Consider the following 22,392-nt stretch of genomic DNA (forward strand, 5'->3'; position numbering starts at 1 on the left):
AGGAAGCAGGCACGCCGCTGCCTTACAGAGGTACAGGGAATTTGAAGGCTGGGAAAGGAGGAGAGTCCACAGAATTACAATGAGAATATGGGAAGGCTATGGAGTTTTACCAAGAATCTAAACATCACAAATACCCAGTACCAAACACTAGTGAACTTCACTTGCGGTTCTGAAATGTTCAGCAAAGAAGCCTTTCAGGGGAGATGGGGGAAGTCCTGAAATTCTGCCACCAAGCCCCCTGCCTCCGTATCTTACTTACTGTGCCAGGTCTTCTGTGGGTCTAGAGGAGCAGGCCCATTATCTCTGAAGTCTTTCAGGGGCCAGTCACTGCAGGGGCAGTTGTATGGAACTCCTCCCCCTCTGTGCTGGATGGGCATCATCACCCCCAGTGCAGTCTAAAGGCTGGCTAGCAAGCAAACTCCCCCTCAGCAACAAGACCTTTGGTGAGGACGTCCTGTTGTTATGGTCCTTTAAATCTCTCAGTATTTTGGTGCATTAAGAACTCTGAAATTCCATATCTTGCCCAAGATCATTCCCTGTTTACTCATTGCCACTGTGAATACTTTGAAGGAACACACCTTAATAGAACTGTTCTGATTAATTTCAAAGAAGGTGGGAGAGAGAGCTACAACTGTTCTAAACCCATCTATTAGAGAAAAGTATATTCATGGCCATTTTTAGTGTCTCATGCCGACCATATTTTACTGGGCTCAGGCTTTAGGATACAAGGGATTTAGAAATGGCTTATTTTTGCAGCATGGAAGCAAGGCTGTAAATACACGTTGGGCTTCTCATGACATCATGAAATTGAGTGAGCTACTCTCTTCTGATTTATGATGGTGGATTAGTAATTCACAGAAGCTTTGGGTTGACTGCTTTTTGCTGTTGGAAGGGCAAAGCTAATAGTGCGATCTCTATAGGGGGGATTTTTGACCCCATCACGTAAATTCTTAGTTCATGAATCAGTGACCCAATAGACTGTAAAGTCCTCTATTGACTCATTATAAGTCTATCATAGGGCTGGCCTAAACATTTTGGCCCAGATCCTAAAGTCTGACAGGAATGTGTTGATTGACCACATCCCATCCAGTTCCATTAATACTTCTTACAAACAGATATTTTAAAAATTAATTAAGCCAATACATGTATGTAACTTTAACTGGTTTTGAAATAAGAAAAATACGCCCCCTCCCCCGTCAACATTTTTCCACCTTTGACATTTTTTATTCATTTTGAATTTTAATGTGATGAATGAAATTGAGGGTTTGGGATTTTTTTAAATATTGAAATCTGTTCAATGAAAGGTTTCATTTACTTCCCTTTACCAACGTAGATTCAGGAAGCGAGAATAGCTAGGCACAGAAACAGGGAGGGAGGCAAATGCAGAATGCAAAAAATGTGTGAGGAATAGATGGATATAGATAGAAAATAAAGAGGAAAGTCAACTGGGTTAGTACCAAAATACTTGTGCACCATGGGTCAGATGGATCGCTCTCCATAATATATCCTTTTCCCCTCTCCCTGGCCCTTATTTAGCAGAGGTGTATTATGCATGTGCTTAATTTTATGCAGTGTGATTTCGTGACAAGGTCTTTGCAGGATCAGGCCTACCCCACTGCAAGGCAGAGGTCCTGAGCTTCTCCCTCGTCTGGTAGGTGGAGAATGGGGGTGGGGGGAAGGCTCTGTGAGCCACACTTCAATGGTAAAAGAGCCAAATATGGCTTGCGAGCCACCGTTTGGCCACCCCTGTCATATACCTTCATGGCTATCCATGCTATATGAATATTTATTCTGCTATCCTTACGGTAATATTGACTTACTGCTATCCTGAAGTCAAAGGGACTAATCAAGGAATAATGTACAATTCTTAGTGAGTAAAGGTGGCAGAATCTGGTCCAAAGAGTGAAATTCACCAATTGGCACACGATACCATGCAGGAGTCACAATGAGAGCTACGATACAATGGGGGGCTACTGCACTGTACTCCACACTAGCTCTGCCTATGCTGGCATGGTGGCATATACAGTTACAGTGGGCCGAAGGAGCCAGTTAATAGGGATTTGGCAGGGCTGCCAAGCCAGTCCAGGGATTGGAACTAATAGTCTGGAAGTGGTTTCCTTGCACCTTGCTCTTGTATTGGGAATAGATTCTATGTCCCAGATTTTCAAAGTGATTCGTGATTTTGAGTGTCCAAAATCATACATCAAAGGGGTCTGATTTTCAGAAAGTGCTGCGCACCCATCCGCTGAGATTTCTCCAGTTGAGCACCCAAAATCACTAGTCACTTCGAAAATCCTGGCCTATGTCCCTAACTCCATTAAATTGCCTGCACTTAGCCTATTTACTCTGGCTCTGTGCAGTCTTAAAGATGGAAGAGGTGAAGGTCAAATTCTGGTCATGTGTGCAACTCCCTTTGATGTAAATGGGAGCCACGTGCATATATCTAAGCATAAAATTAGGCCCAAACTATCATTTTACAATTGGCTCCCAGCTTCATGAATGCCAAGACAGTAAAAGGCTCCATCCGAGTGATCTGATCAACACTATACTTTTATTCTTAATTTAAGGCACAGATGCAGTGGGAGCAGACTTTGTTTTCCTCACTCTCAAAATCACCCTCCTCCTCAGAGTTGATAACATCAGTATAAAATGTTGCTCTCGTCCCACAAACGAGAGAGACAGCTGAAAATATATGTCAAATAAAATACACAACCTTATGTCTTTCTGACGCTTCAGTGGCTGTTTTTTAAAAATAGATTTGTTAATTTTGACTGAATAAAAGGTTCCTTTTAGGGATTTCAGTAGGTGACATGAAAAATGTTAATGCAAGTGATCAAGACAATGGAGGTTAAAACTGTTTTGAAAATATGTTTCTTTTATAGATCTCAGCTGTTGGAAGAGTTATAGAATAAATATATGGTAGTGCTGACATTCAGTGCTGTGCTGTTTCATCTTAGCAAAATAGTTTTTTCATAAAGCAATTTCTTTTCAAGGAACATATTCTGCAACCAGTCTTAAAAAAAGAAAAAAAAGAGAGAGAGCGTTTTTCCCCCTCCTAGTTTAATAAAATTAAAGTAATTTATGTCATATTGATATGTCGATATGTTTTTCAATAAACTTTTTCACAGAGTTTTTTTTTAATTCTCTTCACTTTAAAAATTATAATTATACGTCTTCCTCCCACTTTGAAAATGGCATAAGGTGCTCATTTGCAGAGTTCTAATGTTCAAATCTTCACTGAGAATAGAAATGTCATGACTCAGTTAACAATGCTTTATTATTCACATTGATCTTTTTTTGTAGTGTTCTTTATCTCAAAAACATTGTAAATTAGATATCTTCCTCCCACTCTTTTGTTCATTTGCAAATTTTTATTATCCTAGGTTAAGAAAGCAATGGAGTGTCAAGAGTCAGTGTATATTGTTTATGTTCCTTTTTTGCTTTAAAATTACTTTTAACTATAAAAAGTATGGCTGCTCATCCTGAAAAAAAAAAAAGCTGAATTTAACGATGCTTCGAACCATGCTTGGAAGGAACAATGTGTGTCTATTTTGTTTTCTTACATAAAAGAGAACTGTAGTTGTAATGGACCTTGAAAGAAGTTTGACCAAGCTTTTTATAGAATATTTTTGGATGTGTTAATCCAAAAACACTCCTATTACATTACCTAGCTTATACAGTTCAGTTTTTAGGTGTAATTTGTCTTCAGAATAAAGATCTGGGCAAAACAGTCAAATGCATTTGCAGTGTGTGAATCTGTCTACGTGCATGTGTGTATTCAGAGGGCCACATTTTGAAATGCTCAGCACTCACAATATGGGTCAGATTTTCAAAGTATTTAGTTCCCAGGCTTGCACCAAAATAAGTGGCCAGATATTCCATGCAATCAGGGAAGTGGCTCATGCAGACAGTCATTCAATTATGTATGCCAATTTGGGGGTGGGGTGGGGGTTGAAACTACATCAGTGGTGATCATGTTTGAAAAGTTGGTTGTTTGAATCCATTATGCAATCACATATATTTTGGCCTGAGCCACAGAGTTTTGTTTTTGGATCAGAACCTCTACACTGTGTGGAGGTTCTAGTCCAGAATTCTGGTTCAGGCCCATCTCCAATTCCTACCAGATTTCTTTTTGGTTTGCATTGTACATTTTGGTGGTTGTGGTGGTGGCCTGAGGTTTCTGACTATAAGCTTTTCCTCATAACAATGTATCTGGCCACCTCAAGACCCCCTCTATTTTTTTACTTTATATTCTGTTTGGTTCAGCTGGTGGCAAGAAAATCTGGGTGAACTTTTCTATTTGCTAAGTCTTGAGAAGCAGATAAGCTCTTTGGGGCAGGGACAGTCTTTCTATTCCATGATTGTACAGGGCCTAGCACAATGGAGCCCTGGTCCTTGACTGGGGCTCCAGGTGCTACCATAGTACACAATAATAATAATTAATAATTAATTAAAACTATCTTGCTTGGTCTTTTGGGTAGGGATCTTGTTCTCCAATTTGTCTATTAAGCAACATCTATCTTTCTTTCACTTTAAAAAATAAGCAAATAATTCAAATTTGGGGCTGGTGCAGAGAGCAGCAGTTCTTTGTGGCATTTCACCTTTGTGATAGCTAATCTTTTCCCCCCTCTTTTTAATTAATTCCCTCCTGTCTGTGGCCAAGGCACACTGGCATCATGCCGTGACTCTTTCTGCACTTGAGAAAGTGAGACTCCTAGAAGGTATGTCTCTGTTTCGGAGCCTGAAGTTAAGCTGCAGCTTGGATCTCCTAAATGGCATAGCTGCTATGTTCTGGGCAGTAGCCCCCCAGGGCTTTTGTAAAGAAGCTGTCCTGTTATTGTTGTGGTTAGTGTTGTTTTTTTTACAGTGCACTTTTTTGATCTTTTTGCCTCTAGGGATGATTGAACCAGTTCAGATCAAGTACGTATCAACCTGAGCCTTTGTCTGAAACCACAACACCATCCTCCCTCTTCTGAACAGAGAACTGAGGTTTTGGATTTATATTTATTCTTATTAATGGGGCACGTTGTGGCCTATCCTGGGCACCAGCGCAGTGGAGAAAGAGGTCATGAAGCAGTCCTCACTCTCCGGACCTGGCTACCCATATTGTGGGCAGCAGCGTGGTCAAAACCACTGTTACGCCAGCACATAAGTGGGTTGAGGAGTGAGCTGGCAGGCACCGCCCCATAAATCTACCAGACAGCACCGCTACACCAATATGCCAAGGGACATATACTGCACTGAATATAGGGCTGAGGCTAGGTAGGTCTCCTTTTTGAAGCGAGGAAAACCAAGAGTTAGATTTGGAGTCACAATATGCTTCCCTGGCTACTCCTGCAGTAGTGCAGCTATGTGCTGTCCCACACCTGGAGCTTGTGGCAAAGCCACCAGTGAGCCGTTGTTGTTGTTATTTATTACAGTTAAAGAATAATTGAAAATGTCTCATTCACAGTATTCTTCACTGCAGCTTGTGAAGCTTAAGAGTACAATGCATCTTTCTATCTGTATTGTTCAGCTTGTTTTGTTTTTAAAAAAATTCCTTGAAATTGTAGCAATGCTGCAGAAGCAAAAGCTATGTTAATTCAATTTTCCTGCATTCCTCTCAGGGTTCATTGTTCACCCCAAGTTAGACGATCTACCAATATGATCAAGTTTCCAAAACAAAATTTCTGATCAGAATAGAGGAGCCAAAAATGGACAATGTTTTATTAATACATTGATACTATTACTAAGGGCAAGTCTCCACCATATAAACATAATCATAGAAATATCGGGTTGAAAGGGATCTTGAGTTGTCATCAAGTCCAGCCTCTCCTAGCTGCAGTAGGACCAAGTAAACCTAGTCCATCCCACACAGGTGTTTGTCCAACCTGTTCTTAAAAATCTCCAAAGATGAGGATTTCACAATCTTCCTCTGAAGCCTATTCTACATCTTAGATACCTGTACAGAACAGAATCAGGCACACTCAAGTTTGTCAACATGCATCCCAGCATTGGTATTCCTTGTTCACTTATATTGATGCCAATCTTCCTCTGTCACCCTTAGGACTTGTTCACCATTTTATGGATGTATTATAAGACTATGTGTGAAAGATATAATCCAATCTGGAACCTAACTGTGAATCTAACCATGAATCGATGATTCACATGAGTAATTGCACTGAAGTCACCACTGAAGACTCATGTGAGTAACTCCTTCCCAGTGGGAGTAAGAAAGTCATAGCCTGGACCTTGGAGATGAATATTTAGACATCAACTAAATGAAAGAGGTGCCACCACTTTTACACCAAAATCAGGCAAATATCCAGCCCTAATTCTGGCATTAATCCTTTCAGAACAGGGCCCTTGGTTTATTCCTCTTTGAATCTATTCTGTATTCAAAGCAAGTACGTTTTTTCTGTCACTATACCCCTATTGTTAACCACTATAAATGTATTAAAAACACAAGGGCATTTCAGTATGTGTATTGTGCATGAGAAATATTGTTACATGACAAGCTCCAATTGGCAAGTGAAAAGAGGTTTTATTGAAGGAAATAGCAGAAGCAAACAGTGAACTATGCAGAATAATGGTAATTGTTCCTTTAACATTGGCAGCACACGTTCACTTAATATGACTGCTCCTCTGTCTCTGCCTCATCCAGACCCAAAGGACCTGTTAGACAAGCAGGCAGCCACCTCTCTCTGGGATCAAGCTGTCAATGCAAACTTGCTTTCTTTCTATTTCTCTGAGCTAAGCTATACCCCCAGAGCTCCAGAAGCTTTTCCTGAGTGAAAGCTTTAAAAAAGCTCTATTCTAAATTACAGCACACGAGCTGTTCTCTTCAGACTGACAGAACAAAAGAGGGGGAAAAAATGCCAAAAGTGCAGTCTGAATTACTTCTTAGTTACACTGAATGATTTGCCTCATCGTGGTTTAGCGGCACAGATTAATGTCGTCTTGACCTTGCCCAACTAACCCTCAATGAGCTTCCTGCTAATTAGTTTCTGATCAAAGCAACCTCAATCAGTGGGGGTTGAGGGGAACAATAAAAAATGCAGCACAGAGCTATTGTATTCAGCTCAGTTCAATGCAATATCAGGACATTCTGAGACCAATTCCAATGATTACTAGTATGGTTTGTTTATTGAGTGCCAGAAGTGTTCCTGATGCTTTACAAACATGTTAGATGATGTGGTCCTTGCTGTAAGCAGCTTGTTGTTATAACATCCCCAGATGTCCTTGGTGCAGAATCTTATAAGCTCACAATCTAATGCAGAAACACAGAGAAGGTCAGGTCAGGGGTGGGGTGGAGTGAGTCATTGCAGTGATCTTAAAGGCCTCAATAACCAGCTTTGTCTGATGCATCTCATGCTAAAGGCTATTACAGAAGTAGGGGGATTGGATGGACAATTCCCAATCTTGCTGCTGCTGAATGGAGAGAGGATAAGCAGGCAGACATCCCACTCCTTCAAGGGGCCTTAAATTGGATTAAAGGGGTAAAGAGTCCCCTAAAGCAGCAAGAAGTGGCCAGATGTTAAGCGCTTTCTTTTGCAATCCTTTCCACTCCAGCAGATAGATAAAGGTAGGGCAGAGGTGAGATGTTTTGGGATAAGAGGTAGTTAAATTCTGATTTAAGCAAGAAACCAGCAAGATTCATTAGGCAGCCAGTGATAGTTGCCCGGAATTTTCAGCTTTGCATCAACCCAAAGTAAACCGCTGGGTTTTGGCAGCTGAAATTCTGCAAACTGAAACACGCTCGTTTCATGCAGCTCACATTCTGATCCTTGTGGCTATTTATCAAACCATCTGTCAAAAGGTACTTTTGCAATATTCACAAGAGAAAGAGGGTTTAACCTCGGCATCCAAGCAAAGTGCCCAACTAACGTAAAGTGGGTGAGATAATATCTTTTACTGGACCAATGGTCTAATAAAAGGTGTTACCTCACCTACCTTGTCTCTCTCATATCCTGGGACCAACATAGCTACAACAATATTGCAAACAACTGACATAAATACACTGTATGGTGGCCTACATACATTCCCCTCTTAGTTCTGAGTTGGATATATTATTTTACACATCTTAAACTGTAAAATATGCACACACCTTCTAGAGATGGGCTGAAACCTGACTCAGATGACAAATCAATAAGTAAAGCCAAACAATATGGAGACCAGGTTCCCTACACAATACTAAATTATATATAATTAAATTCTTTCTTCTGCATGACAGGTGCTATATAGTTATAATTATCATAACATCATTTAATTTTCCTCACAGAAAGGGGTAGCTCTGATAGGTGGGGAAGCTTACCTGAGTCTCCAAGAGGCTGTAAGATAGGACTGGCCAATTCTGAAAAACAAGAGTTGAACAAAAAGCATCGTGAGGCTGGATTTTGTAGCAGCACTAGTATGACCTGGATATCAGTATTTTGGAAAACCAATGTATGTATCCTAAAGCCCTACTATTTTAATTGAAGAGATAGAGTCCTCTTTTGTACCACTGGCATACTGTATGTGCAGAATTCCCATTGATCAAAATGTGCTCAATTGCACTTTGTAGGCTGGTCCCAGAGCACTTTACCTACAGAGGGATCATTTCACCCACCAGTGGAAAACAAAGAGCTTTGCGGACGTGTTTAACCCCCCACACTACAACACTGTACAAAAATGTAGGCCAGGTCATCAAGAGGAATATCTTTCTCAGTTGTACCTTTTGAGATGGAGTATAGCTAAGCAGAATGAAATGATATGTGCCCAGGGCACCTGCTCTAATACTCTGTGTATGCATTGGGATCGCAGGGACCTGGAGAGAGGAACCACCATGAGCAGCAGGTAAGGAATGAGTGTGAAAAGATGACTTCCCCTTTCCTTCCTCAGTGATTCCAAGATGGTTTAAACAAGAGTGCCTCTAGCAAAGGATTACGTAGTGAAGTCCATTTTCAAATGGATACTGAGAGTTGTCTTAAAAATACAATTGAGAATTATGATGTCTTAAACTCTGAAATTTCCTCCTAGGTTAAACGAACCTGGCTATTTATTCAATTTCTTTGTGTCCAGATTTATCTTCTGTAAACTGGGGACAATTCCTGTCTATAAAGTGATACTTTGGATATGCCAGTTCACCTCCAGAAAGTTTAATCTGTGGTGAATTATGTGGCACATAATTAAATCTCTGTAGCTATTCAGTTTATGGCCACTAGTTAGCTCCAATAGCTAGGATAAACTTGACAGGCTCGCAAATGTCTTTCCAGCCTGCAAGTTTCCTGTTTTTTTCCTCAGTCTCATTTCTACACTTGCCAATACTCCCCCTCTTACTTCAGAGCATTAGTAATGCCAATAAAGCTCAGTGTGCCCAGTATATTAGCTAAGTTGTTTCCATTTTAACCAGAGAAAAATCTATTTAATTTAGTATATTTGGCATGAGGGAGTTGTATTTGTATCTGGGTTGGGCCACGATAAGCCAATTGTCTGTCGGCATTATGTTTAATTTTGCTTTTAGCAGTACATTTACTGGAATGTCCTGTTTGGAAAGTTGGTCTGAGCTTTGGTAATCTAATTTCAGTCTGGTGGGTGGCGATGGAAATATGAACTATGGGAAACAAAATGTTATTACCACATGTGCTGGATTGTGGTTTGGTAACAGGAGTTGCCTGTAATCGAGTAGTCATCAAAGCATTTCTCAGGGGATGCAATATATATATATATATGTTTTCAAAGAGTAAAGAAAGGTACAACAGTTATTGTGACATAGGTTTTCAGCATGTTTCTGATTATCCTCTTGGCTGGAGAGTTGGGATTTCTAATTGTAAGGTTAAGGAATCCTTTTTATCTATCTCTTGCCTCCTAATCCTACACTAGACAGTATTGTTTTCTGTGCCTTTTGTCTTCTGCCGAAGGAGACAATCTCTGGCTCATGTGAACATCTTGTTAAAGTCTGTTGAGGCTTAGGGGGTGTGACAGTTTTCTTTCTGAGCTTTTTTATTGGGGATTTTTATGCCTAATTTTCTGGGAGGTCTTTGAAATGTCTTTTATGTAGTAATCATTTCCCTGTTTCTCTGTTGTCCCAAGGTGTTGAGGTTGTATTTTTCTCATCTGTTCCCGTTTATATTTGGTTCTGGTTGGTTGTAACAGTTTGACTTGAAACACTGTGCTATTCTATCATTCCACACTATTCTGAATCTCAGAAATGTTGCTAACTGCCTTAGTACTGTAGCAGAGCTGATTTTTGTTTAGAGAACATTGAGTTTTAAAATCCCTGTTGTCACTTTAAGAAAAGATTGAGTGAAAAGTCTGAAATGTTATGAAAGGATTCCCACAAAAGACTACTGAAGAGAAGAAATACAAAGAAACCAGAAAGATTTCCAAAAGAGATCTGGGTCTGATTTTCAAGTAGGCCAAGTTTGCAAAAGTGCTCTGCATCCAATAACTCGCATTGAAAGTGTGATGCTTATGACCAACTTATCAAAAGACCTCAGCAAAAAAGTTGGTTGAAAAATTTGACATTTTTCTTTGAAAACCAGAAACAAGTTTTTCACACACGTTTTCATGAAAAATTGAGTCCATGTTTTGACTAGCTGTAGAGCTGGCCACAAAAATTCCAAAAAATTTCAATAAAAATGCATTTTTTGCTAAAATGGTCACATCTTCCCCCCACCCCCACCAGATCCTCTCAGCATGAACCACATTTTTGAAAATTGGCCAATTAGTTTGATCTGAAATGACAGCTGAGCCCTTCTGAAAAATCTGGATCTGAATGCGGGAGCTGATGTTTGGAAAATCTTGCCAATATGGCACTTACTGTGTAACCCCAGCTTGCAGTAGTGAGCACTTACTCATACTAGTAATCCCAGAGCATTGCTTCTGGCTACAACCCCGCAAGCTACAAGGGATCCGTGCAGACTCCGGGGTCCATCCGTGCAGATTCAGGATCAGGGATTAAGTGCTCACTGACATGAGCCAGAGTTGCACACTCTAGTCGATATTGAAAATGTATACAATGCTTCTCTGGTTTTCATAATGGGAAAATGACTGCACTACTTCTGCCTCGCAAAAGAACGGGTTTAAAATCTTGGCTCCATTTAAGTTAATGGCAAAACTCCCATTGATTTCCCTGGGGTCAAAATTTCAACTCAGTTTTTTCTATATAACTTACTGCAGAACTCCCATTGACTTCACTAGGAGCAGGATCACATCCTTATTAATTGAAGAAGAAAGGGCCACCATTTTGCCACTTTCCTTTTGCTCTAGTAATTATCTGTACCTATTTTTGTCTCCACTACAAGCAACTTGGCCCATGCAACACACTGTTTTCCCTTCCATTTTTCAATTTCAGCTTCCCCAGTTTTTTTCAAGGTGTTATGCCTTAAATAATCTTGTTTCATTTTCCCCACTGCCCTTAAAACACTCTGTTCCAGATCTGATTTCATCTTAATTTATATTACCAACTGTGTGTGTTTTGTTAATGGGTTTTATATGCAGCATAATACATATTGGTATAGCACTGATGTTTATAAAAATCAAGTTTCATACCATACTTATTTCTCTTTCCGTCATATAAAATGCTCAAACATGGCACTGTTGCAGATTAACAGTCATTTAAAAAATAGGCTTTATGTTTATATTTTTTCTCACCACCTTCACTACATCCACAAGTTAGTTACTTGGATTAGAGTAATGGAAATTTTGTGGGACCATCAAAAGGGCATTTTTTTGCTATTGAAATATCAATTAAGATAACATGCAAACTAATGCAGTAATCAAATAAACCTGATGGATAACAAACTTTTTTTTAAAGCTGCAGAGGCACTCTAACAAATCTATTTGATCAATATATGGGATGCAAAAAAGGGGAAGACAAGATTGACTGATGAATAAAATGAAACTGACACAAATAGGCTGACAGCCAGTTGTAAGTCTCTTTAGGGCAAATGCAATTAACTCAGAATAATAGACTCAAATTTGATGGTTAGAAATGCATTTTTATTAACAATCACAGCCTAAATCATTATGCACTCCTATGAATAAAATTGTACTTATATAGCATATGTATATGTATATATCTATATATACAAAAATAGACCTCACTGAGTGAGAGCATTGTTTTTGAGTGTCAGAGAGAATAACAGGATTTGATTTAAAATAGAAAAGCATAAACAACCATAAATCTAAATATTTAAAACCATGACATAAAATCAAGTATACTACTATTAAACATAAAGGCAATAAGCACTGGTCTCAGGACTGCTGGTCCTTTTGGGATGTGAAATTGCAGTCGGGGATTTACAGATTTCTTTTTGAAGAAGAGAAGTCATTACTAAAAACATAAGCTCATTCTCTTTACTTTAATAGCTATTTTAAATCATTCATTTAGAAAATACATTAACAATTTATTGTATCAGCAATATGTTTCCATTGGCATTCAGTCTCCATGCTTTTTTATTTCAAATTATTTCATTAAAAGAGTATTAGAATTAGCAAAATGATCCTACCAATTTCAGCAAATGCTACTCTTGAAAGGGCTATTTTCCTGATTATTAACAAGTATGAAGTATTAAAATTTTTAAGGGGAAGGGAGGAGAGATACTCAATTGTTAATATGTCCTTTTTCTTTTGACCTTCATTACAGAGGTTGATTGCTATTTGTAAATTACTTTAAATATTATTAATCTAATTTAATTTCTGAATAAATATAATCTCTATTTTCTCATGGATCCCACAGGACACAGATATGAAAAGCGATGCCTTGCAGATATGCCTATAATGGCAAAGTGTCCTTTTTGTCAGAAATGGGTACAATATACAGTGCACATTTAGTGCACAGAATCTATAGATGATAGTAACAAGCATAGTGTAAAACAACTACACTACTGAGGAACCACAGTGCTTGAGGGTTAAATCAATATAAATATCATGACTGGGTGACAACAAGGAGTGCTAATAGAAAAAATAGGCATCACACAAAAATTAATTTAGGTCACATGCTGTCCTCTGGTATGTGGTATGGATGGGAGCAATGGAACAACGAATGGCTATGAAATCAACAGAAAGGGAAATGACACATTCACCCACCCACCCACAGCCTGTGGAAACCCTTCTGTACAAATGACATGAAGCTGGTCAATGCAGTGCAGGTTTGTTGGGGGTTGTTGGGTTAGAGCCAGGGAGCAGCTGCGCACAATTTACTGTTCTTTAAAAGTGGCTTTCACCCTCCCCATTCCCAGGAGTGGGCAATGTACTGTTATACTGGGAGCCTGGGCGACATCACCTCTGGTAGGAAGAGGCCAGTGAGAACCACAGAGACCAGATTCCCCTTTAAATCCTTAGGTTCAGACAGGTTTTAAGGCTGGCATTTTACATGCCTCCTCCATATAGCCACAAACTTCTTTGCCCTGAGGGAAGAATTTCTCAGAAACTTCAAAAGGTTAATTCTCATGGATGGGGTTTTTTTTAAACACCTTTTCTCCTCCCATGATTTATGACAGGGATATTATGGCTGTCTATCCCAGAGTTTCTTATACCTTCTTCTGAAACAGCTGATACTGGCTATTGTCAGAGACTTGATGTTAGACTAGATGGACCACTAATCTGATCCCATCTTGCAGTTCATGTGGCTATATCATCACCACATATTGTGTGCATATGTATGCAGATAATAATGATAGTGTGGTGGTATAGCATAAAGTTATTCTTTTCTGAAATGGAAGCTCTTAGAAGCTGTTCAGAGTTTGGAATATTAAGGAGTCCCTATGGAGATGGATTTGTGTGCACAGTTCAGGTGAAGTGGTCAAATTTGTACAATTCATATAATTTATGATGTGGCTCTTCGGCCTTACACACTTGATGATGATATCCATATAGCTGTCACTGGATGCTAGTGGAAAAAAATCTTACTTCTTGGCTGTGATGTCAACAGAATGCTGTATTTTGTGATTATAGCATAACTACTGTCAAATCAATCATTTGTAAATGAGGGAAATGCTTTAAAACAACATACATGCAGGGCTTCAGGATGTAAATAAACTAAAGATAAAGGGCCAGATCCTCAACTGGTGCAAATGGGTGCCGCTCCTATTGATCTCAGCAGAAGTGAATCCATTTATACCTGCTGAGGATCTGGCACTATAGGCTTGCTCCTCCTTTCATTTCATTGATTTTATACCAGTGTGACTCCATTGATCTCCATGCAGTTATTCCTGATCTACAATGGAGTAAGTAAGAGGAGAATCAGGCCCTGTATGCTGATTCTTCATGGATATCATCATCATCCCACAAAACAAGAATGATTCATTTTATTCATAAATGTCTCGGTGCTTGATACGGGTCACATTTAAACTGGTTTCACACCAACCTCACCCCATTGATTTCTATGTCACTCCTGAATTAGATGGACAATGTGAGAGGAAAACTAGGCTCTTAAAATCATATCTTAAATAATGTGTCTCAATAATCTCTTAAAAATCATCTCTCTCCAAAAAAAATCAAGCAAGCGAGAAGGAGGCTGTTTTAAGTGCATGCTATTTTTTTCTTAACACAGTTGTCAGTAACAGCAATATACATCTTCAATAAGTGAGCATTTTCCACAATTTCTGTTCCCCTCATTAATTTAAAAACTGTTTTTACGCTCAGAGCTTTGCTGGGTATATTCTCTGATGACCCTGCAAGGGTTTAAAAGGGGATTGCTGGTGTGTAGGAATGCCAAGGCATTACTCCCCAGTTGGGAGCCAAGCGTACAGATGGCACAGAAGTTTTTCTGGGAAGACAACTGTATGAAGGGGGAATCCTCATGTAATCTGACATGAAGACTGCACAAAATAGCCAGAATGAATGGAGAATTTGGACCAAGGACTGAAGAGTCATCCTTTTAGATCATTTCAAGTACTTATTTCGTTCCTCTTCCTCTCACCGGTGAGGTCCAGGAAGCAATGGCTAATTGTCCTATGTTCGGAGTGATAAGGATTTATGCCAATAATCCACCTTCCCCATCAGTTATCCCACCCCTTTCTCTGACTAGCATGCAATGCGTGTGACTGTGAAGCAATAGACAGGCAAATTGGTCAAAAAGGCCATTTATAGTAGTAGCTTCTGTTTAAGAGGTGCATTGCTAATCAGATTCACTGAGTCTGAGTTAGCATCAGCCCCTAGGCTGGCTTCTACTAGCCATCATGTTGACTTAATGCTACAGGCGTGAACTGGATGAGCCCAAATTTTGAATCCGAAGAACAATGCCAACAAGAATCTCAGTGGATGGAGTTGGAAAAGACCCCATGGGTCAACTAGCTAAATCCCTTGCATGGAGTGAAATTTTCCTGTCGGCTAATACCTTAGGTGTTTTCTCTAACCTCTTCTTAAACACCTCTTAGTGACAGTGCCTCAACCGCTTCTTTAGGCAGCTCATTCCCTTGCCTAATAATCTTTTCTGTTAAGATATTGTTCTACCATCCAAGCTAAATTTTTCCTTTTCCTAAATAAGCAGCATGGCAGGTGTCCTGCTGTGGAAACAGAAAAAAACCCTTAATATAGTTTTTGGGGGGAAGCATGGGGGAGGCAGAAGGGATTGTGAAGAAGTAAAGTGAAGCCTGCCCGTTCCTGGATATACTTATTTATTTTAAAATATTAATGGCTGAATTCTGTTCTCTCTCTCACATCTACCTAAATCTGGAGTAATGCATCAAGACACAAAGGGAGTTACTCCGGTTTCACACTGATGTAAATAAGATCTGAATTTGGCTCCAAGTTGCTGAGCTATGGTAGCTGTTTTATTTATATTAGGCAATGCAGTGGTAATAAAATAAGACTGAAATTACTTTAGTTATTAGACTAGCTCTAATAAGACAGTTCTGTAAGGTACTCAATAGCTGGCACCCAAAAAACATCTAACATGCCCAGTATTAAAGTACATACTACAGCAATCACCTGATTGGTTTGATTTTCTAGTAAAATACAGTGACCTGACATTGTATTAATAGTAGTATTAACAACAGAGGCTAGAGACCCCATGATTGGAGCTCCAGGTGCTCTACATACACATAGATGGAGGCAGTCCCAAAGAGCTTACAATCTAAATAGACTATGGAGGTCTGAGGACTTTACACATGGGAACTGCAGCACAGAGAGATCAAATCATTTGTGCAAGCTCACACAGGAAGTCAGTGGCAGAGCCATGAACTGCATGTTGCTCATCTGTCCTGTAGGCCAGCACCTTAACCGCAAGCCATGATTCTCCAGTTTCACATAGTCTTGAAAATTATCATCATCCTATACTGGGTTTCCTGAAGTTATCATTTCACTTTTTTCCCTGATCGGAGAAAGGGCTATGGTTTTACATATCCTATATATGATTTATGTCTGAAAATGGTGGAAACTCATTTCATTATCTTCAGCAATAATACTAGCCTCTTACAAGCTATGCTGTCTACGGTGACACTGCATTCATGGTTTACTGAAGACCCTCACAAATCACCTTATCTTTCATTTCAGCCCCTTTTTAGTTTAGTTTTTATTTTTGCAGGTAAATATTTTCTTAATGACCAGTGACACTCCTGAAATTTTACTGAGAGAAGGTGAATTTGTGAAATTTCAGACTATACTCATGTTAAAACAAAATCCCAATGAGATCACCAAGAAGCAAAATCACAAAATTCCATTAAAATCAAAACAAAATACAGCTGTAAAATACTATTTTTCTGTGTTAAAACAAAAGGATAAAATTAGATAACTATTATTCTCTTAAAAAGAAAAGGAGTACTTGTGGCACCTTAGAGACTAACAAATTTATTAGAGCATAAGCTTTCGTGAGCTACAGCTCACTTCATCGGATGAAGTGAGCTGTAGCTCACGAAAGCTTATGCTCTAATGAGCTGTAGCTCACGAAAGCTTATGCTCTAATAAATTTGTTAGTCTCTAAGGTGCCACAAGTACTCCTTTTCTTTTTGCGAATACAGACTAACATGGCTGCTACTCTGTAACCTATTATTCTCTTGAAATTCACACTTGTCTACCTAGCTTCATAGATTTGTAAGGCTGGAAGAGATCACTTGATCATCTATCATGGCACAATACAAGCCATAGAATTTAACCCAGTAATTCTTTCAGTGAAGAGAATTCTTCTTCTTTACTACATAAGTGAACACTGTCAAATCCAAAAAGACACTGTAAGGTCAATTTAGGCCCCACATTTAGGGCTAGATCCTGCTTGCCTGGAAATCAATAGTTTTGTCATTGATTTTGGTGGGAGCACGAGCAAGTCTTTTATTTTCAATTTGAGGCATATAGGTTGGAATTATGAAGAATGATTATTTAAAATAGCAATGATGTAATATCAGTGTCAATTCCATTATTTTAACAGATGTAAATTTGCTCTGCTCTTGAACTCTGGTGAATTGTAATGGCAATATTAAAGAGATACTATTAAGGCTACTTAAAAGAACTATTTGTAAAAATTGTCTCAGATAAAAAACAGTATAAATTGCTTTTTTATTCACTCTGTGCAATTATTTATTTGAATGGGTTTGTATATTATTACAAATTAATGGGAATAAGCAGTTAAAAGAGACATGCTAATAATACTAGTTGGCATTGGATACAGGAGAGCTTACACTGCCTCGAGGATGGCGATGGCCTTCCTCCAAAGCAACTGCTAGAATAATCTTAGCTGCAGAGCAAACACAGTGCACAGCATTATGGATCGAGGATGTAGAGAGATGCTGTAACTGAAAATCAGCAGGTTAAGTATGTTTCACTGATGGGGCATATTTGTGTGCATGTGCAAGGCAAATGTCCTTTCTGCAAACAGTTACATGGTCCTTCCTGCTTGACGTTGAGTGCCCTCAGTTTTCCCAGCATTCAAAGCATGAGTGCTGAGCTTCTTGCAGGATTAGGCTCTTATTTTATATAGTGTTTTTCATGGAACCTGTATAACAAAATATTCAAGGGTTAAATAATAGAGAGAGAAAGAAACAAACAGTGAGAGGTATTAGCAAGGAGGAGAATGTGTAGCTACAGCAGAGGTTGGAAATTGACTTTTCCTAACCTGTATACATCCCCTACCCAGAGAAGGCTGTATTTTCATCCAGTTCATGTTAAAATAACCAAACTTTCCTTCCTGAAAGCACTAAGGGCCTGATCCAAAGCCCATTGAAGTAAATAGGAGTCCTGACTGAGATACGAGACTGAGAATCAGGAAACCTAGAGTCTAATAATGCAGTACTGACACTAGGTCACTTTGGGCTCGATCCTGCTCCCATTGAAGCCAGTGGCAGTTTTAGCTCCTTGTGATGTTGGGCCACGTTTTTCAAAAACGGGCCAGTGATTTTGGGTGGCACAAGTTTTGGTTGACCAACTTAAAACATAGAGGGCCTAACTGTCGGAGAGTTTACAACTCCAAATGAAGTCCATGAGAGTTGCAGTTCTCGACATCTCAGAAAATAAGGTGCAAGATTGGCACTCTAAAATGAGGTAAATAAGATGAGTGACCACTTTTCAATGTGTTCATTTCTGTGCTTCAGTCTCTCAACCTATAATATAGAGGTTATAGAAAGGATGAACCCAGTCTGCAAAGTTTTGATCTGAACTTCCTCAGGGTTCAAGAAGGTTCAGCTGTAAGGTTTGGCTTGGTTCATTATAGAAATAGGATCCAGCCACAAAGTTCAGATCTGGAGCAGACCTTCACTCAAGTTTCCAAAGTTTTGGTTCAGGCCAACCTTCTTCACAAAGGTGTGAGGCTTAACATGTTGAAGTCAGCAAAGTGCATTGACCATATAGTGGAAGGTGTAAAGCATTACTAGTGTCGTCTCACCTGTCTTATTGGAAAAGTCAATTGTTTAAAGTTCTCTATGCAGCGCTGTAAACTGTTCAGTCAGCAGAACTATGCAAAATTATTAGGTGTTCTCCCTCACTGAGTATTCATGGGCACAACCTGAGATTTTCTTTTTCACAATTACTCATGAATTTGATCGAAGCTGAAATGCGTCTATTTCCATTAGCAAAGGCATCTCTTTTTTTGGTGCAGATAAAGTGAAGTATCGCAAAGGGCAAAATCATGAATCCTCTAACCCCCCGCCTCCCCAATTTGCCCCTCAGGGTGTGAAGCAGTTTTTTTCATGGTAAAATGGCAATCTTTTACTTGTGTTAAATTGCCTCTCATTTTTGTAAAAGCCAGCAAAAAACCCAAGAAAGATAAAGGTATAGTTGAAATCAGCAGATATAAAATAATAAGTGTCCTTCCTCTAGTAATAGAACCCCACCTTGATTTAGTAAGTTGTCATTCCTGAACCCCAAGAACAGTTTATCTATTCAACTGAAACACCAAATGGCCAGTTGCTTCTAGTGCTTTTTTGTTTTTCAAGGTAATGTCATGACTTCACCCTGATTTGATCTGACTGACCCAGAGCAGAGTGCTCAGTGATCTCAGCCTTTTTCTAACACATTCGGCTGGAGCAATCGGAACTCAGTCAGCACAAAGCTTTAAAGGGGTGCCAAACCAAGCCTAATGGGCACAGAGCAATGAGCTTAAAAGGGCTCATTTGCCAGAATCCAAGCCCCTGATCTGCCGTTTTGCTCGTGTCTTAATGGTACAGTCTACACAGTGCTCTTGAGAATAATGAATGTATAATCCCATATGCCACAGTCCATTACCACACCGTATTTGAAAAAGTTCCCATTAACAAAACAAAATACACATAGGTAAAAATATCAATATGTCTCACTAAAGAGGAAAAATGGAAAATATGGCCAAGTCCCGGGCTGTTAGGCAAAGCCACAATGGATTTATGCAGGTGGAGTCGCGGGGAGGACAGATTCGTACCTATCCCCTCAGAAAATCAGAAAGGCAGTGCTAAGTAACATTGCACCTGGGCCACAGACTCTATTACAGCTTATTGGCAGAAATAATGCCCAGAGCCTTCCTCATCTTCCTATCCTATTTGGCCCAGATTCAACAAAATACTTAAGCACGTGCCTAATTTTAAATGCACAAGTCCCACTGAATTAAGCATCTTGCTGAATTGGGGCCTCTGTCATAAAACTCTGCTTAAAATCATATTCCATACTCATGTGGCCCTCCCACAATGCCTCTCTCAACACTCCTGCATCCAGTCACCATGGACCACTGCCTTATGGTGTGCAACAGGTAGTTGAATGTCTTGTGCTGACTCTTTTTTCTGCCACTGTAACAAAAATTCTGTATTTCCACTGCATTTGGAGCTTTGCATGTGGCCGTGGTGTGATGCAGCTTTGGTTCTAGGAATGAAATTCACCATTGTGCCTAGCACAGTGTCTTCAAAACAGAGCTTAAAATGGGGCTTAAAAGTGTGGATTGGAGTTGTGTTGGTCCTCTGCACTGGGATGAGTTTCACCCTAAAAGAGAGAAGCGTGACTAATAGCTGAATACGAGCTAGTCATCTGAGCAACACACATACATCAAATTCATAAGATTAAATTCAAAGTTCCCAAGCTCTGAAACCTTCACAGAATTAGACTCTTCTCTTACCTCTTAACTTTGTAGTAACTTTTGAGATAGAGGAAGGGGTGATGAATCACTATTGGAAAATGCTATTAAAAGTGACAGATAGGTGACACTGATATTACCATCTTCAACAGGCAGCCTGTACTCCTCAGTCCTGAATTACTGAACCTCTGCTGACCATCTTATTCCTGGGCACTGAACAGCAGTTGTTCGGTCTGTGGGCAGCGTTTGTAATGTGGATAAATGGTTACTAGGTACTTTGAGATATTTGCATGAACTCAGAGAGCATTAAAAAGGATCATACACCTTACTGTTATTTACGAATCAGTAAACTCTGTTTTAGCACTTCCCCTCCTCTCGGTCTTCCTGTGAGGAGTCCTGCCTCCTTCCCTGCACCTTTTCCATTCTCTCTCCAACCCTGAAATAAAGTGAAGTGAAATGTGGTGGTTTCAGCTGAGTTTCGCTTTTTGTTTCTGGAGTTGTTTGAACTCAGGAGGCACAAATCCACAAAAAGTGATACTGGGCAGAAAACTACATCTTCCCATCCAGACTCTACCAAGCTATATAGCTCTGACAATGGGGCCTAGTCCTTCAAAGCCTGTATTAACAGCACATCTCCAAGAGTAAGAGGTATGTTGGCTTCTTTTAAACCAGACACGGGGATGTACTTGGGAGTGATGCACCCTGCATCTGCTGTGCCTCACTCTCACTGAGTAAGAATCTTTCCCATGTCACCTCCAAACCAAGCCATCCTGGGAAGTGTTTTTCCCTGGATTGCCCTGAACCCACAATGAGCACAATTAACTATTTTACCATCAGGCAAGCACCTGCCCTGGATCTTCTTACCACACAAGTCAGAGAAAGACTAAGTGAGATGGGGCAGCTAGATTGGTCTCCACTGTGATATTGTGTGTCAATAAGGGCCAATGTCAATTTGCCAGTGAATTTATGGGACATGAAGTGTACTTGAGAGCTTATGCAGTTCAGTTTTAACAATGAGGGTAACTACCCCCTTGAACGGATTAACAAAGGACATGGTAAATTCTCTGTTTCTTGGAGTCTTTAAATCGGATGGGATGTCTTTCTAAAAGATATGCTGTAGTTCAACCTGCTCTTGTTGGACCAGATGCAGGAATTTCTGAATGAAATCTATGGTCTATATTCAGTAGGAGGTCAGACTAGATGAACGTAATTGTCCCTTTAGGCCACGAAATCTGACTCTATGTGAATGACAATGTTCAGAAGCAAAAAAATAAATGGATTAATCCTGGCTTCAGCTTGGTTCATTCTGCACAGACATCTGCATCTAAACTGTACTCAGTATCTTTATCTGGTTGAACATGCGAGATGTCCAAAGCCCCTGCAAGCTTCAGTGAGGCTGAGAGAATTCCTGCTTTTCCATGGGCATCACAGATAATGTGTTGCACCCAAGGGGACTGGTCCCCATGCATAGATTTGCCACTTGGGATCACGGAAGTGTTTACTGGGATAGAGAGGGACCCCAACCAGCACCTATCAGTTTGGTATTTAAGCTGAAATTCACCTCCATGCAGAAGGCCGTCACGAGGAAAAACCCAACAAAACAAGAAGGGGAGCCCAGAGAGGAACCTGCAATGATGGGCCTCCCTCGCCAGGACCTCTGGCCTGGTAAGGCTGTTGCTATGGTAACATGGCCTAGACCTAGACCCTTCAGGCTATGGGCTTGGCTGGGAGTCCCGGGGCTAGGGACTTAACACTCGCCCAGCCTGGAGAGCTGAGGAGACACTCTAGGCTGCTCCTCTAGACAGGGTCTCTATGATTAGAGTCCTCACGGACTTTAGACTCTAAGTCTCCCCCTGAAGGTTTTAACCATAGAGTGGAGCTATGGCTACAGTGACATGGAGCAGCCATTTCTCCCTGACCCCAGGGGCCTGCCAGCTATAGCTAGGAGCAATAGGCAGGACAGCTAG

The 22,392-nt window shown here is 40.0% G+C and overlaps 1 protein-coding gene across 1 annotated transcript in view; it reads right to left on the minus strand.

Annotated features, from left to right (window-relative positions):
* Positions 1–22,392, minus strand: part of MDFIC2 (MyoD family inhibitor domain containing 2) — a 51,821-nt gene that overhangs the window by 14,163 nt on the left and 15,266 nt on the right. The window contains exon 3 of the mRNA XM_038411731.2: positions 8,294–8,332. Coding sequence (XP_038267659.1) covers positions 8,294–8,332 — 39 coding nt within the window. The remainder of the gene's footprint in view (positions 1–8,293; positions 8,333–22,392) is intronic.

The sequence above is a fragment of the Dermochelys coriacea genome, chromosome 7 (genome assembly GCF_009764565.3).
Source record: "Dermochelys coriacea isolate rDerCor1 chromosome 7, rDerCor1.pri.v4, whole genome shotgun sequence".
Taxonomy (NCBI): Eukaryota; Metazoa; Chordata; order Testudines; family Dermochelyidae; genus Dermochelys; species Dermochelys coriacea.